The sequence below is a fragment of the Bos indicus genome, chromosome 26 (assembly GCF_029378745.1).
Source record: "Bos indicus isolate NIAB-ARS_2022 breed Sahiwal x Tharparkar chromosome 26, NIAB-ARS_B.indTharparkar_mat_pri_1.0, whole genome shotgun sequence".
NCBI lineage: Eukaryota > Metazoa > Chordata > Mammalia > Artiodactyla > Bovidae > Bos > Bos indicus.
Genome location: NC_091785.1, coordinates 13,554,991 through 13,572,128, shown reverse-complemented (window position 1 = coordinate 13,572,128; position 17,138 = coordinate 13,554,991). Strand labels below are relative to the sequence as shown.

General features: G+C 39.2%; 1 protein-coding gene across 1 annotated transcript in view; it reads right to left on the bottom strand.

Moving 5' to 3' along the window:
• The window catches only part of BTAF1 (B-TFIID TATA-box binding protein associated factor 1), an 87,858-nt gene that overhangs the window by 69,217 nt on the left and 1,503 nt on the right, over positions 1-17,138 (bottom strand). The window contains exon 2 of the mRNA XM_070780473.1: positions 4,777-4,900. Coding sequence (XP_070636574.1) covers positions 4,777-4,900 — 124 coding nt within the window. The remainder of the gene's footprint in view (positions 1-4,776; positions 4,901-17,138) is intronic.

Here is a 17,138-nt window from a genome sequence, read left to right as displayed (position 1 = left end):
TGATAAGGGGCTTGTATCTAAAATGTATAAAGAATCTTCTATCTCATCAATAAAAGAACAAATATCCCACTTAAAAATGGTCAAAGGATCTGAATAGACAGATCCTCAAAGAAGATACAGAAATGGTCAATAAACAAATGAAAAGACATTCAACATTAGTCATATGAAAATGCAAATCAAAACTATAGTATCACTTCATACACACTGGTATGAATATAAAGTCAGTTAATAGTTATGTGCTGGAGACTTCCCTGGTAGTACAGTGGTTAATAATTTGCCTGCCAGGGGGACACAAGTTCGATCCCTGCTGGTCCAGGCTGACTCCCCACGCCATGGAGCAACTCAGCTTGTGTGCCACGACTACTGAGCCTGCGTTCTAGGGCCTGCGAGCTGCAACTACTGAAGCCTTCGCACTCTGGAGCCCGTGCTCTGCACCGAGAGAAGCCACTACAATGAGAAGCCCGCACACCACAACCAGAGAGTGGTCCTGCCTGCTGCAATTAGAGAAAGCCCACATGCAGCAACAGAGACCCAGCACAGCCAAAAATACACAAACAAAATTTAAAAAAAAAAGTGCTAACAAACATATGAAGAAATCAGACCTCTCATACATGCTGTTGGGAATGTAATATGGTGTACCATGCCTTCCAGTTTGGAAGGCAGTCTGGCGGTTCCTCATAAAGTTAAACACAGTTACCATATGACCCAGCAATTCTACTCTCTAGTATACACCCATGTATGAAAACATACATCCACACAAAAACTTGCACACAAATTTTCATAGCAGCATTATTTAAAACAGGGCAAAAAGTAGAAACAACTAAAATGTCCATCAACTGATAAAGAAATAAATAAAATGTGGTATATCCAACATTATCCATACCCATACAAAGAACGGTATTTGGCAACAAAAAAGAATGAAAAACGAAACATGCAAAAACATGAAAGAAGGCTTCCCAGGTGGTGCTAGTGGTAAAGAACTTGCCTGCTAATGCAAGAGACATAAAGAGACATGGGTTTTGATCCCTGGATTGGGTAGATCCCCTGGAGGAAGGCATGGCAACTCACTCCAGCATTCTTGCCTGGAGAACCCCAGGGACAGTAGCCTGGCAGGCTACAGTCCACTGGGTTGCAAAGAGCTGCACACGACTGAAGTGACTTAGCACACACAATATGACAGAACCTTGAAAATAACATTTAAGTGAAAAAACAATCACAAAATACCACATATTTAATATAAAATGTTCAAAACAGGCAAGTCTATAAACAGAGTAGATTAGTGGTTGCCTAGGACTGAGTATGGGGAGAAGGCAATGGCACCCCACTCCAGTACTCTTGCCTGGCAAATCCCATGGACGGAGGAGCCTGGTGGGCTGCAGTCCATGGGGTCCCTAAGAGTCAGACACGACTGAGTGACTTCACTTTCACTTTCCACTTTCATGCATTGGAGAAGGAAATGGCAACCCACTCCCGTGTTCTTGCCTGGAGAATCCCATGGACAGAGAAGCCTGGTAGGCTGCAGTCCGTGGGGTCGCACAGAGTCGGACACAACTGAAGCGACTTGGCGGCGGCAGGACTGAGTATGGAAGGGAGAGTGATAGTGAGTGATGGGTAATAGGCATGAGGTTTCTTTTGAGGGAGACAAAAATGTTTCAGGGCTTCCCCAATGGCTCAGTGGTTAAGAACCTGCCTGTAAAGCAGGAGCCACGGGTTTAGCCCCTGGGTAGGGAAGATCCCCTGGAGGAGGGTATGGTAACCCACTCCAGTATTCTTGCCTGGAGAATCCAAGGGAAAGAGCACCCTGGTGGGCTACAGTCCATAGGGTTGCCAAGAGTAGGACATGACTGAAGTGACTTAGCACACAAAAACGTTTTAAAATTAGATCGTGGTGATAGTTGCATGTATCTGTGGATATACTAAAAATCACTGAATTGCACCCTTTATCTGGATGAATTACAAGGTATATAAAATCTATTCAATAAAGCTATTTTTCACAAAAATAAAACCGAAGGCAACAGGAAAACACTGAGGGCAGAGAGGGGATAGGAGATGAGAAAAGTGCTAAAAAAAAAAAAAACTTTGCCTCTTTTAGAATTATCTGATGGCAGTCATATGGTGGGGTCTGAGTTAAGGACAGAACTCACTTGGAAGGCTGGAAACTTTTTCTCAGTTCAGCAGAGGTTAGTCTTATTCATTGTTTCCAGTCTCAGTTCATTCAGTCCTCCATCTCTTCCCTTGGGATGAGAAGAAATGGGTGCCTCTCTATCCCCACATCTAACACATGAGTATAGTACTGTCAAATGTGCATCTTTCTTCAATCTGAGAACATGGAACCTGTAGGTGTCAAATCACTCTCTCTGCATCTACGTCTTGGTTAGAAAGTTCTGATAGTATCTAAGTGAGGAGTGTGCTGGACAGAGAGTTGCTGTTCACCCCCATAAAGAAACAATAGAGGGCAGATTTGTGTAGGATGACAAGGGCTTAGAATTCCTACTCACAGGAATCAGTTCAGTTCAGTTCAGTCACTCAGTCGTGTCCGACTCTTTGCGACCCCATGAATCACAGCACGCCAGGCCTCCCTGTCCATCACCAACTCCCGGAGTTCACTCAGACTCATGTCCATCGAGTCAGTGATGCCATCCAGCCATCTCATCCTCTGTCGTCCCCTTCTCCTCCCGCCCCCAATCCCTCCCAGCATCAGAGTCTTTTCCAATGAGTCAACTCTTCGCATGAGGTGGCCAAAGTACTGGAGTTTCAGCTTTAGCATCATTCCCTCCAAAGAAATCCCAGGGCTGATCTCCTTCAGAATGCACTGGTTGGATCTTCTTGCAGTCCAAGGCACTCTCAAGAGTCTTCTCCAACACCACACCTCAAAAGCATCAATTCTTCGGCGCTCAGCCTTCTTCACAGTCCAACTCTCACATCCATACATGACCACAGGAAAAACCCTAGCCTTGACTAGACAGACTTTGGTTGGCAAAGTAATATCTCTGCTTTTGAATATGCTATCTAGGTTGGTCATAACTTTCCTTCCAAGGAGCAAGCGTCTTTTAATTTCATGGCTGCAATTACCATCTGCAGTGATTTTGGAGCCCAAAAAAATAAAGTCTGACACTGTTTCCCCATCTATTTCCCATGAAGTGATGGGACCAGATGCCATGATCTTCGTTTTCTGAATCTTGAGCTTTAAGCCAACTTTTTCACTCTCCACTTTCACTTTCATCTAGAGGCTTTTGAGTTCCTCTTCACTTTCTGCCGTAAGGGTGGTGTCATCTGCATATCTGAAGTTATTGATATTTCTCCCAGCAATCTTGATTCCAGCTTGTGTTTCTTCCAGTCCAGCGTTTCTCATGATGTACTCTGCATATAAGTTAAATAAGCAGAGTGACAATACACAGCCTTGACGTACTCCTTTTCCTATTTGGAACCAGTCTGTTGTTCCATGTCCAGTTCTAACTGTTGCTTCCTGACCTGCATACAGGTTTCTCAAGAGGCAGGTCAGGTGGTCTGGTATTCCCATCTCTTTCAGAATTCTCCACAGTTTATTCTGATCCACACAGTCAAAGGCTTTGGCATAGTCAATAAAGCAGAAATAGATGCTTTTCTGGAACTCTCTTGCTTTTTCCATGATCCAGCGGATGTTGGCAATTTGATCTCTGGTTCCTCTGCCTTTTCTAAAACCAGCTTGAACATCAGGAAGTTCACAGTTCACATATTGCTGAAGCCTGGCTTGGAGAATTTTGAGCATTACTTTACTAGCGTGTGAGATGAGTGCAATTATGCGGTAGTTTGAGCATTCTTTGGCATTGCCTTTCTTTGGGACTGGAATGAAAACTGACCTTTTCCAGTCCCTGATTCATAGGAATCAGGGAGGGACAAATCAGAACTAGAGAAGGAGATAAAGACTGGTGGGAACAGAGGTATCTTGGGTCTTCCAGTATTTGGGTTATCATATTGCTTCCCATCCCATCTGCTATCCACTGCCCCCACTCCCACTAAACACACATACCAAGCACTCCTGTTTTTATTTTGCATGCCAGAGAATTAAATACATGGAATTTGCTGCTTACTATCCCTGAGTTGGGAAGATCCCCTGGAGTAGGAAATGGTAACCTGCTCCAGTATTCTTGCCTGGAAAATTCCACAGACAGAGGAGCCTAGTGGGCTGCAGTCCATGGGGTCACAAAGAGTCGGATATGACTGAGCAGAGCACATCATACAGTCACACTTCTACAAGCCCACAGGAATCAGTAAAAATAAAGCAACTGCTTAGGGAAAGAACATGGGCTAGGATTGTGAAAACACTTATCCACCCAAGGAGAAAGCCTCCACTTTCAAAGAGCTAATAACTAAGAATGTAATGACAAGTAGCTTCTCATGTATTTCTACCATTACCCATGAGTACTCATCCATTTGAAGACTGTCAAGTGATGTAATTATTAGCTGCTAAGAACAAGTTAGAGCACTAACAAACTAGATTAACAACTTAGTTCATTACCACATTGGATCAGATTCAAATTTGTACCACAGGCCAAAGGTTCTTTATTGTCAAATCCCTTTGACAATAAAACTTGACATAAAAAACAAAGTACTTTAAACCTTATGACAAAAAAATAGTAAAAAATTTTTAAATATTTGGGAAAATACTGGACTTATTTAATGAATTTGAAGACCACAAACTGTCACTAATAAGACAACTTCCTTCTCTTTTATGTTTTTACCCATGGATAAATTTCTACAACTGTATTATACTAAAAGAGAAAAAAGAGTGCTTACTTTAGATAATAGATTATTCAGTTCATGGGGATGAAGCTTCACCACTTCTCCAAGTTGCTGTGCAGCAGCTTTTCTTGTAACTGGAGTAGTGCCAGTATCCAGCAAGATAAAAAGACGGTCAAGCCTAAAATAATAAAAATGTAATGATTATTCTGAAATGTTTCCTCATATATGTTTGAGTCAATAAATGTACATATTCAACATCTATGAAGAAAGAGCTATGGCAGAGCTGTAGGAGATAAACTAATCTACTCCTAAGGAACTTGCTATGGAGGTGGAGTGAGTGGGTAAGGCAAGTACACAAATAATTAGATTATAGGGTATAATATAGGAATTGTACATGCATATACATGTCCAATAAGCACATGTCAGAAAAGGAGAAAGTGCTCTGAGAAGATGGAATGGAAGCAATAAATACTATATCCCCAAGTGTATAATACTAAAAGGGCTTTCTAAAAGAAATGGTGTATGAGTTGGACCTTAATGGTAGCAAAAAAAACTCAATACTGGTGAAAGTGAGGCAGTAAAAGGGAAAAAGGGGAGAAACATCTGGAAGAGGGAATAAGAAACAGCAGTAAGACAAAGGAGGCTATATTTAGAGAAGTGAGTAACACAGTCTGGTTGTAATTCGGGGTACACTTAAGAGAATAGTAGAAGATGTAGCTACAAAAGCAGCTAGACAGACCTATTGTGGAGACCCTTGAATTATAGCTCAGCCATGAAAGACTCCGATCAGGAAAGACATGGGGGCTTCCCTGGTGACTCAGTGGTAAAGAACCTGCTTGCCAATGCAGGAGACAGGGGTTCCATCCCTGATCTGGCAAGACCCCACATGCTGAGGAGAAACGAAGCCCATGAGCCACGACTACTGAGCCTGTGCTTTGGTGCCAGGGAGTTGCAACTGCTGAGTCCACACGCTCCAACTACTGAAGCCCTTGTGCCCTACGGCCCTGGTTCCACAGCAAAAGAAATCACCATAACGAGAAGCCCACGCGCCGCAGCAAGAAGCCTGCACACCACAACTAGAGAGGAGCCCCTGCTCACTCATCCAGAGAAAAGCCCACTCAGAAAGGAAGACCCATCACAGCCAAAAACAAAGAAAATTATTTTTCAAAAAAGAAAGTCATGGGACTGGAGCTACGCTTCAGGAAGGTTAGTCTTGCAGCAGGGTGAAGCATGAAGTAAAAAGAAAACTTTTATGAGAACTTTTAGACCTGAACTACAATCATGGTTACAAGACTAGAAAGAAGTTGGGGAAAATGCTGCAGAATTACCATGGTAATGTCAAGGAAATGAAAAGATTCTAAGACTCTGATCTTAGAAATGAAGATGTCATTAAAGAAATGGGAAGAACTAGTGGAGAAAATGTTTCTGAGGAAAGATGACAAGTTTATTAATGGCCGGGTCAGGAAAGCTAGGGGAAAGCAAAAAGAACAGTTGGAATAGAGATCTGATGTTCAAAAGAAAGTTAAGATGAAAGGTATACAGATAAATGAGTCATTTGTATAGACGTGACAGAATGGCAAGAAGATCTCTGAGGAAACAGTTTGTAAAAGACAAACACCATTATAGGTCAGAGCCACAGCACCACGATTCAAATCCCAGCTCTGACATTTATCCAATAGATACGTTGCAATAAAATCACAATGTCTTACACCTGGAATAAGTGGGGGGAAATGGAAAACTGTGTCACTTTGTTTCTGGGATACAGGAAAATCCTAAGATTTAAAACAGAGAAAGAAACCAGTAATTACTACCAGCTGTCCATGTGTCATATAGGTCTAGCCCTTCCACCACAGTATTAATCAGGTTCAATGAAGCAAATGGATACCACAGGTAAAGAAAGGAAGGCAGTCTCATATACAGAATAAATGGGTATTCATACAAGATGAAGGATGAAAAGGGGCAAGGTTATATTGTGCCCCAATCCTATATGAGGGGAGATTTCGAGAACAAACCTTTAAATCTCATCTAATGAGGAAGAGAAAGCAAGCAAGGTCCCAAAGTTAAGCATGAATATTAATAAACTGCAAAGAGGCTCATCTTTTACCTCTGGGATTATTTTTCTTTTACAAAGAGCTAAAAAATTAGAAAGCAAAGCTCTAAAATCCCTTTATAACAAAATATAGGGGTCACATGAAATAAGCAGGGTCTTTTCTTCTTTTGGAGGGGGTTGTTGCTGTTTAGTCATTGAGTCCGACTCTTCTAACCCTATGAACCCAGTACAACTGCTGGGTTCCTCTGTCCATGCAATTTTCCAGAAAGAATTCTGGAGTGGTCTTTTCCTTCTCCAGGGGATCTTCCCAACGCAGGTATTGAACTCACATCTTTTCCTGCATTGGCAGGCAGATTCTCTACCAATGAGCCACTTGGGAAGCTCTCTGGAGGGGGCAGTATTTATCAAACTAGCCAGTCACTAATAAACACAAAATCATTGTAACTAGTAAAAAAATATATATAAAGATACACACACACACACACACACACACACACACACACACACACACACACACACACACACACACACACACACACACACACACACACATATATACACACAACTGGGCTTCCCTTGTGGCTCAGCTGGTAAAGAATCCGCCTGCAATGCAGAAGACCCGAGTTCGATCCCTGGGTTGGGAAGATCCCCTGGAGAAGGGAAAGGCACTCCAATATTTTGGCCTGGAGAATTCCATGGAGTGTACAGTCCATGAGGTCACAAAGAGTCAGACATGACTGAGCAACTTTCACATACATGCAACCAAAATAGGTCTTTTTCAGTCAAGAAGGCTAAGGGTACCATGAAAACTTTTCAACTGACTCAAAATAAAACACTAAGAGGCAAGGTTCAGATTTTACAGTTAAGGGTATTACGGAGGCCATATTGTAAACAAAATATGAGGTAATTAAAGCCAGTGACATAAAGAAAAAAAGTAATACAACACAATTTTTGCTTCCTATATACTGAATGGCACACAGAGTGATTATAAAGAAATTAATTCCGAAAAAAACACTGCATAGACACACCCCACTTTCTGACGTAATATTTCTCCTTATCCATCCAAGGCTGCCTAAATACTTGCCTTCACCCATTTACTCTTCAGGCTTTGCAACAGGATTTGGTGAAGGATGACTCAGAAATAATGAGACAGAAGGGAGGAAAAAATCTTCTGACAGTGGTTTTCATAAAATTCTAACACTAAGTCAGATCCCAAATCCTTTTCCCATAAAACTACCTCCTTCATACATCCCATACATAACTCTAGAATGCTCTTTGATGTATTTTCATCTTTATAACTGATTGTGATGTTAAAGCTACTGAAACTGTCTCTGAAACTTCACAACAAATATATGCCTATTGCCAGGACTGATTTTGAATGCCTCTGCTCAATGAAAAGAAATGTTCAAAAAGAAAATTTAATATCTATGAACAATTTTCTATCAAGGCAAATAAATATTCATTTTAAATCTATATTCTATGCCAAGCAAAATTATCAAAAATTAAATGTTTTATTATAAAAATTATGTCTTAAGTCATATTTATGCAACAACGGACTTATATCTGTATACGATGCATGTATTCTTTATAATAATATAAACTGTATGTGTACAGTTTACATAAATCCAGGACCTTCCTACAGGAAAAGTTGCAAAATGGTAGAACTAGACTGGAAGTTAGGAGATCTTTAAAAGTATTACTTTTGTCACTGTTAGAAGGCTTAGAGAAGAAACCCACTTAACTTCACTTAACCTCTTATTTTACAGAGTAAAACTAGATTTAGTCATATTTCATAGCCTCACATCACTGCAACTGTTTATAGTTTTTTTCCCCCTTATATACCATGTTTGTCTTATCTTTGATTGCAAAGTTCCTTAGACTGCACCTCTGGATAGATTTCAACTACTGGATCAGCCAAAAAGTTCATTTGAGTTTTTCTGTATCATCTTACAGAAAAACCGAAACTTTTTAACCAGCCCAATACTTCATAACTCCTTTTCAGTGATGGAGTTCCTGCTTTTGTGATGAAAAGCAAAAGCTGGCTGCAAAATGAATACTCTAAGGAACTGACAATACTGACCTGTTTGTAAGTCTATGTATAAATAGTTAAACTGAGTTTTCCAAGTCCCCCCCACAATCATTTCCACTTTCCTCAAGTCCCAATTGCCATTACCTATTCCTTAAAAATGAATGGACTGAGTAGATCCCTAGGTTATTAGAATACAAACTATCTCATCTCACTTATTACCTTTAAGGGTCTTTATACTCATCCTTTCAATTTCAGATGAAAAGACAGTCCTTGTTTTTCTTCAAGACTTGCATAATGTCTCACCATTTTCTTGATACCATCTCCTTCTACCCTCATTCAATTATCCTTTCTCGAATATCTTACATCACTGCCTTATTAATCTACTCCCTTCTGTCTTCAAATATACAGAGGTCCGTCTTTAATAAGATAAACCGCTTGACCTCCATCTTTTAGAACACTCTTTCTGCTGCCAAACATCTTGAAGAAGTGTTTAAAATCACTTCTTTTATCTTCTCACCACATACATTTTAATCCCTATAAATCAAGTTTCTATCCTTCTCTGCTACTGAAATAGCACACCTGAAGGTCACCAAGGAACTTCTAAGCTCTAAAACCAATGGCTTTGTTTTTTGTAAATCCAATTTTCATGATTCTTCTGTGACATCTGATTTCAGTACTACCCCATTCATAAAATACTTTCCTTCCTAAGTTTTCAAAACATTCTATTACCCTGTTCTTTTCTGACCTCTTAATTCTTTCCATGGTTTCCCTATTCTTAACACTCTTAATAAGAACATTCTCCCAAATTCAATCCCTGGCTGTCCATCTCTCATCAGTTTCTCCTATAGGAAACTGTAATTTGTTTAAACTATAACACAGTACAAATAATCCCCAAATCTAGCCCATGTGGGAGCTCAAGTGCAAACTTTCAACTGCCTGATGAGCAAAACTCCATACTAATGAGATCTCAATGCTAAGTTTACTTCCTAGAACACCCTGTGATCAAATTATTACCTTATTCTAAAACTTTCAATGGCTCACCCTTACCTACCAGGTAGTAATCAAAAACAAGAAAGTATCTCCCAAACAAAGGCCATTTTGGTTTCCACAATTTTGTCTACTGTTTCTTCTACTTGGAATGTCTTCTCTTGGTCCAATTCTTCAGCTCACTCCCACCCATTCAGACTCAGTTCAAGTTCTTTACTTTCTTGACACCATCTCATGGACTACTACACAATTACATCCTCTTCTAAAATCCACAGGGATTCTCATTTTGGTATTTATTATGCATTTTTGTGTCTTTACATTAATTTGTCACATGTTGTCTTATGCTTATTAGGCTTCACCTTCTTCAATGATTCTTTTTGTCCCCCACAATATTGCGCAAAGTGTCTCTGCACAGAATTCAAATATTTGTTGAGTACCTGGTATTTACTGTAATTAAAATTATAGATAAAGAAAAATCCAAGTTTCTTGGGGACAGGTTGAAGCACCATTTTTAAACAGAGAGTACTATATATTTTTTTGCTTCCTTTGAGAAATATCCTTAATCTGTCATAGCTATACTACACAAAAACAAGTTATAAAAATAACAGAAGTGATGCTAAAGCAATGTTTCAGTAAGTAAAAAGATGAGTACAGCAGTACTTTAGCAATCTGAACATCAGGCAGTTATGGCTGCTGCAAAGAGCAAGCTGAAAACGACTGGGCAGTAGGCACTGTATTCCTTCAATAATTTCTACCCTTCCTAAACCTTCCTTGAGTCCTCTGCGGACATACTCCTGCCCAAAGACCTTCTACTCCTCTAACTTAATGCTGAATTTGCCTCACAACCCCACAGTTCCTTCTGCCTCTCCTTTCTTCAAAGCCTTATACCCCAATACCATGTCATGTCACCTCCGCTCCCTCACCAGTCAACTGCCCTGAGGGCAGATCAGCTCATCCTCGCATCCAATTCCAGACCTGTCTATTCTCACCTCTCCCACCTTGTGATAGTCAGATTTGACTCCCTGAATAGAAGAATGGGGACACAAGAATGCTTCTTTGGTGCTCTTGACTCAAAGCCCCTTTTGGACTTTTTCATTCTTCTCTCCAGGATAACAGATTAGATGCCACACAAAAGGAACAACAAAGGGATAAGCAGACCGGGATCTCACAAGAGGGCAATGTGACCTATTACACCAGGATAGCAAACTATGAGGCAAGCAGGGTAAGCACGGGTCAGGACACAAAGGAAAAGACTGGTTTAATGAACAGGTAGGGGAGAGGGAAAGGGTATGAGACAGAGCCAGTATTATGCTGGAGGGCAGACAGGACCCTTGATGAAGGAGAAGTCTGAAGGAAGCCAGGTGATCAAAAGAAAAAGAAAGTTAAAAGAAGGGCTGACTGAGGGAACACAGTACTTACCACAATACTTCTTTTGGCTAAAGCTTATGTAGCGTAACAGCTAACAGTAAAAAATGCTACTCTTCATTCTTCAAAGGATAGACAAATGGAGGAAAAAGAGGTAATAGATGTCAAGCTGAACAGAAGATACCAGAGACTGTAGAAGAATAAATTAAATAAAACATGGTGCAATTACATTTGACAGTATCCACTGATGACATTAAAAAACAACAATCATGGCATCTGGTCCCATCATTTCATGGCAAATAGATGGGGAAACAATGGAAACAGTGACACATTTATTTTCTTGGGCTCCAAAATCACTGCAGATGGCAACTGCAGCCATGAAATTAAAAGACGCTTGCTCCTTGGAAGAAAATCTATGACAAACCTAGACAGTGTATTAAAAAGCAGAGACATCATTTTGAAACAAAAGTCTGTATAGTCAAAGCTATGGTTTTTCCAGTAGTTATGTATGGATGTGAGAGTTAGACCCTAAAGAAGGTTGAGCATCAAAGAATTGATAATTCTGAATTGTAGTGTTGGAGAAGACTCTTGAGAGTCCCTTGGACTGCAAGATCAAACCAGTCAATCCTAAAGGAAATCAGTCCTGAATATTCATTGGAAGGACTGATGTTGAAGCTGAAGCTCCAATACTTTGGCCACCTGATGCAAAGAGCCAACTCATTAGAAAACACCCTGATGCTGAGAAAGATTGAAGGCAGGAAGAGAAGGGGACTAAAGAGGACACGATGGTTGGATGGCATCACCGACGTAATGGACATAAGTTTGAGCAAGCTCAGGGAGATGGTGAAGGACAGGGAAGCCTGGCGTGGTGCAGTCCATGGGGTCACAAAGAATCGGACAAGACTGTGCAACTGAACAACAACAATTGGTTATGAATCTATTGATGATGATAATCTGGCCCATTTTCAATTGGATTTTAATTCAGAGAAATAACTATAAAAGACATGATCCATGTTTATTTTATAAACCTGTGATTTCAGAAAACTGCTCTAAAGACTGCCTAGAGGGAAGAGGGAATGAGAAGATAGGTGTGTGGGATTAAGAGACACAAACTACTATATATAAAACAAATAAGCAACAAGGATGCACTGTACTGCACAGGGAAAGACAGCCATTATTTTATTGTAACTTTAAATGATATATATAAAATATTGAATTGCTATGTTATATCCTTGAAACTAATACAATATTGAAAATTAATTATGCTGCTGCTGCTAAGTCACTTCAGTCGTGTCCGACTCTGTGTGACCCCATAGACGGCAGCCCATCAGGCTCCACCGTCCCTGGGATTCTCCAGGCAAGAACACTGGAGTGGGTTGCCATTTCCTTCTCTAACACATGAAAGTGAAAAGTGAAAGTGAAGTTGCTCAGTCGTGTCCAACTCCTAGCGACCCCATGGACTGCAGTCCAAGAGGCTCCTCCGTCCATGGGATTTTCCTGGAGTGGGGTGCCATTGCCTTCTCCGAAAATTAATTATACTTCAAATTAAAACACAAAATGTGGTTTAAAAAAACTGGCTGTTAGGAAAGTACATGGAGTTTGTAGAGGTTATGCTGGCAACTATAATTTAACTTCTCTTCAGCTGTTTGTATTATCATAATTCAAAAAGAATATAAAAAGAAATAATATGCACACTGAACTATAAAAATGTCCTAGACTACTACTTCAACACCAATAAACAAATATACATTGCATTTCCGCTATTTGAGGATGGAAAAAGAAAGTGTTTAAAATATAACATTTGCAATCTATTTCCAATCTCAGTATTCTCTGAATACATTTAATCACTCTAAAAAAATTATGGAAGGTCAACTGAGACAATACGTCAGAGATGGCTTTGTAATTATAACTAAAAGGGAATGTTCAGTCAAGTTTGTCCAATTTGTCATGCATTTTTTACATTTACTATGTGAGGCTTTTCTTTTCTGTGTTACTTAGGGAATAAGAACATAAATATCTGGTATCAACACTATGCTTAGTCCTACATAACATCATTAAGCAAGGAAGTTATGATCAAAAGAAACGTCTTTTAAGAAATTGCCTAGACTGATGTTTTAAAATGTATGCCTTCAAGTTCCTACTGTGGGTTACTTGAAACTATGTTAATGCTAGAAGAAAGTAGATTAATTTGAAGTGCCACAAAGAACACTGGGAACAGATATGAAGATGTGAAACAACACCAAAGCCAGATGCCAGGGCAGGTGTGTGTCATTTACATTCCCCCGCCCACCCACCCCCAGAACAGGAACTCCATGAGAATGGGAAATCCATTTTTATTCTCTGCTGTATCTCCAGCACCTGGAACACAGAAAGCACTCTGTAAATACTTATTAAATAAGTGCTGAAAAGGACAGCCAAGGTGCATTATTTCCTTCAGGACACTTTTTTTCCCCTAACCTCTGCCTCTTGTATGACTTTATCTTAAACATAAAAATCTAGATTTTTCAGGGGGAAAAAAATGTTTAGTGGATTAAAACTTCATTTGAAAGTGCACATTTTAAAATGGTTAAAATGGTGAATTATTAGGTGGATACTACTTTGAGAAACAGACTAAAGAAACAGGGAGGAATTTAACCAAAGGGATTAAAATGGATACACTTATATAATGCCTCCTCTACCTTTCCTAGCTTTTGGTCCCCATTTTTAAAGTACAAAATATTCAATATATTACAATTTACAACAGTGTCTTCTGTCAATCTTATAATGGATAGAAATTAGTAATAATGGAGGAATAGGCCTAACAAACAAACAACACCTGTGCTCTCCCACAGGTAAGATCATATTAGCGTTTTCTCTGTCAAGAGCAAGGACCCCCCACATCAAGAAACTTCCCTTTACTGTGCAGAATAGGTCACTGAAACAATGTTTCTCTGAAGCATCAGCAGTGTTGACAAAGAATTAACACAACAGAGCAAAGTTCTGCTCACATGTAGCAATTTGTTTCTTCCATAAGAGGGTATGTTCAGAATCTTTTCTGAACACAGCATCATTTTTAAACTCCAAAGATGTGCGTCACAGACTTAAGGTATGGCTTCTAAAACAGTCAAGTCATAACTTTTAGACATGACCTTTATAGCAGAGATCAGTCTAAATTATATTTTTACATTCTCTGTATATGATCAAGGAAAAACTAAATTCATAATAGCTAATCGATGCATAACAACAACCAACTGTGGTATAAACAGGCAAAGTTATCAAAAATAATCTTTTAAAAAATTAAGCTGTGGAACCCAACATTGTTACATATTCACCCACCACCTTCTGTAATGAACATAACTTTTAACAATCCCTCTAACATTACCTTTACTGTTGGTGGCTCAACTTCAATTAGTGACAGATGATACAGGGAGAGAGGTTTACAGAACAACACAGTATTCAAATATTTAATAACTATGATTTAAATTGCTTGCAAACAACACTGAAAGCCTGTAATATATACTAATTTGTTGGGTTTTTTTTTTTTTTTTTTTTTTGCTGAGATTGATGTTATGAGAGCAAGTCAAGTAGCTAGTGAGTGAGTTTGGCTGACTTTCCAGCATTCACTTATTAAGGGCAACATTGTTCTTTCACATGTGTATACTCTTTTACTAGAGGTCTAAAAGAGTCATACATTTTCAGTAGTAGTTCACTGCATTTTATGGGAGAACTTCAAATGCTATCATTGTATTTGCAATTTTAGAGTCACAAAGATTTGTAGGGTTTTTTGAGGGGTGGGGTAGGTGTTTGTGGCAAGATTTAACTCACCCATAGGGGATCAAGAGTTGACCATACATTTTACCATTTGCTACATTCTTATAATTCAAAGTACTACATTAAAACTAAGCCTTTATAAAGGCTAAGTGTGGGACTTCCCTGGTGGTCCAGCAGTTATGAATCTGACTGCCAATACTGAGGACACGAGTTCCATCTTGGGTCTGAGAAGATTCCAGATGCCTTGGAGCCATCTAAGCACGTGGGCCGCAACAAGAGAAGCCACTGCAATAAGAAGCCTAGACACCACAACTAGAGAAAGGCTGCTTGCAGCAACGAAGATCCAATGCAGCCGAAAATAAAATGAATAATAATTTTTAAAAAACTAAGTGGAGTCTAAAAATTTTGATTACAGAAAATGCAGTTACATTATATCCAATTTGCATTATAAAAGACCATGCTATCACAGAATTGTACTAGACTATAAATTTATAAAACTAGTTGTGACGATATTTATTGTTTTTTAAATTATACTTCTGGTCAATATTCAAAACTATAATGAAAGTTTTTCTCTCTTAGGGAAACCTGTAAAACTCAGAAGCGCTTCCTGAAAAACACCAGAAATACTCTACAAAAGTTACAGAAAAATCATGACAGGAATTAAACAAGAAAACAATCACCCATTTTTAAAAAAGTGTATTGAGCACCTATGAGAAAAGGCACTCTCCTGGGGAAAGAAGGAGTAAAGACATTCACTTCTCTCACAGAGCTGATGTTAACTCAAGCAAGAAAGTGAACAATTAAACAATCACAAAGTATGATAAATATGACTGGCAAGACAATATCTCACCAGCTGAGATGAAGTAATACCAGAGAAGGCTTCCCAAACAAAGTGACACATGTATAGGCTTAGGGTTTAGATCTAAAAACTAAGGTTGGGTAGGAGGAGAATGTAGGAATTAATGTTCCAGAGATTAAGGTAGGAATTAATGTTTTATAGACTAGGAGGTGAAAAAGAACAAAGATTCAGAATGAAGAGGGGGAGAGAGAGAGACTCAACAACTTGACAAGATGAAGCTTAAAATGGTAAAGCAGGAACCAGATCACAAATGATCTGGTAAGATGTGTTTATTACAAAATTTGTCCTTTATCTTAAGGCAACAGAAAACTAAATGGTTTTAAACAGGAAAAAAAAAAAAAAGGCTACATTAAAATTAACATTAGCAAAGAAGCAAAGAATAAATTAGAAAGAGATACCAATGGAGGCAGGAAGAGCAGAATGGCTGCTGTGACAGGTGTCTTGGATTAGAGATGATGGTGGTATGGAGTAGGACTGTGATAAATGGCGTGGGAAGAAAAGATTGGCCAGAGAAAGATTAGAAATGTAGAACCGACAAGATTGGATCTGGGGACTGGCTAGACTGGGGGAAAGGAAGGGAGGGCAAAGTCAAATATTATTCCTGGATCTTTGGATCTGGATTTCTGAACTTAACATTTCCCTCCTATTGGAAATATTTAAAGGTTATAAAAACAATACCATTTCTTTTCAGTCACACACTGATACAAACAGTGCAAAAAATATTTTAGATTTGATTCTCACAAATGATTTTTATCTTTTCAACCATTTTCAACCTGTTCTACAATAAAATATTAAAATGAGTCTGTATGTATGTGTATGTGGTTATTCATGTCAGACTCTTTGCGACCCATGGACTATAGTCCGCCAGGCACCTCGTATCCATAGGGATTCTGCAGGCAAGAATACTGGAATGCATTGCCATGCTCTCTTCCAGGGGATCTTCTCAACTCAGAGATCAAACCCAGGTCTCCTGCATTGTAAGCAGATTCTTTACTGTCTGAGCCATGAGGGACACGCAAATGAGTCTGTATTTCACACCAAGAAGAGAAAGGAAATTTAGTTCATAAACATGTGTGCTCAGTGCATGGCGAAGGTCAGTTTAAAATTAAAGTCTGTTATTCAAAGTGAATCCTCATATGAAAAAGTCAAGGACTGGTAGTATCCCCAAATCAGAAAGTGTCTCAAAACTGTTTTCCATGAACCTACTGTATTATCAAAATAAGCCCAGGACTAGCTCTTTTATAAAACTATGACAAGTTTTCTTTTTAAAGTAGAATTTAACAGAATTTTGGCAAGCTAAATTAAAAAAGATCTACGGAAAAAAAGAGCACCACCCTTTGAAATCCAATGTCAAGTACAAAAAGCAGCTGCTTTGA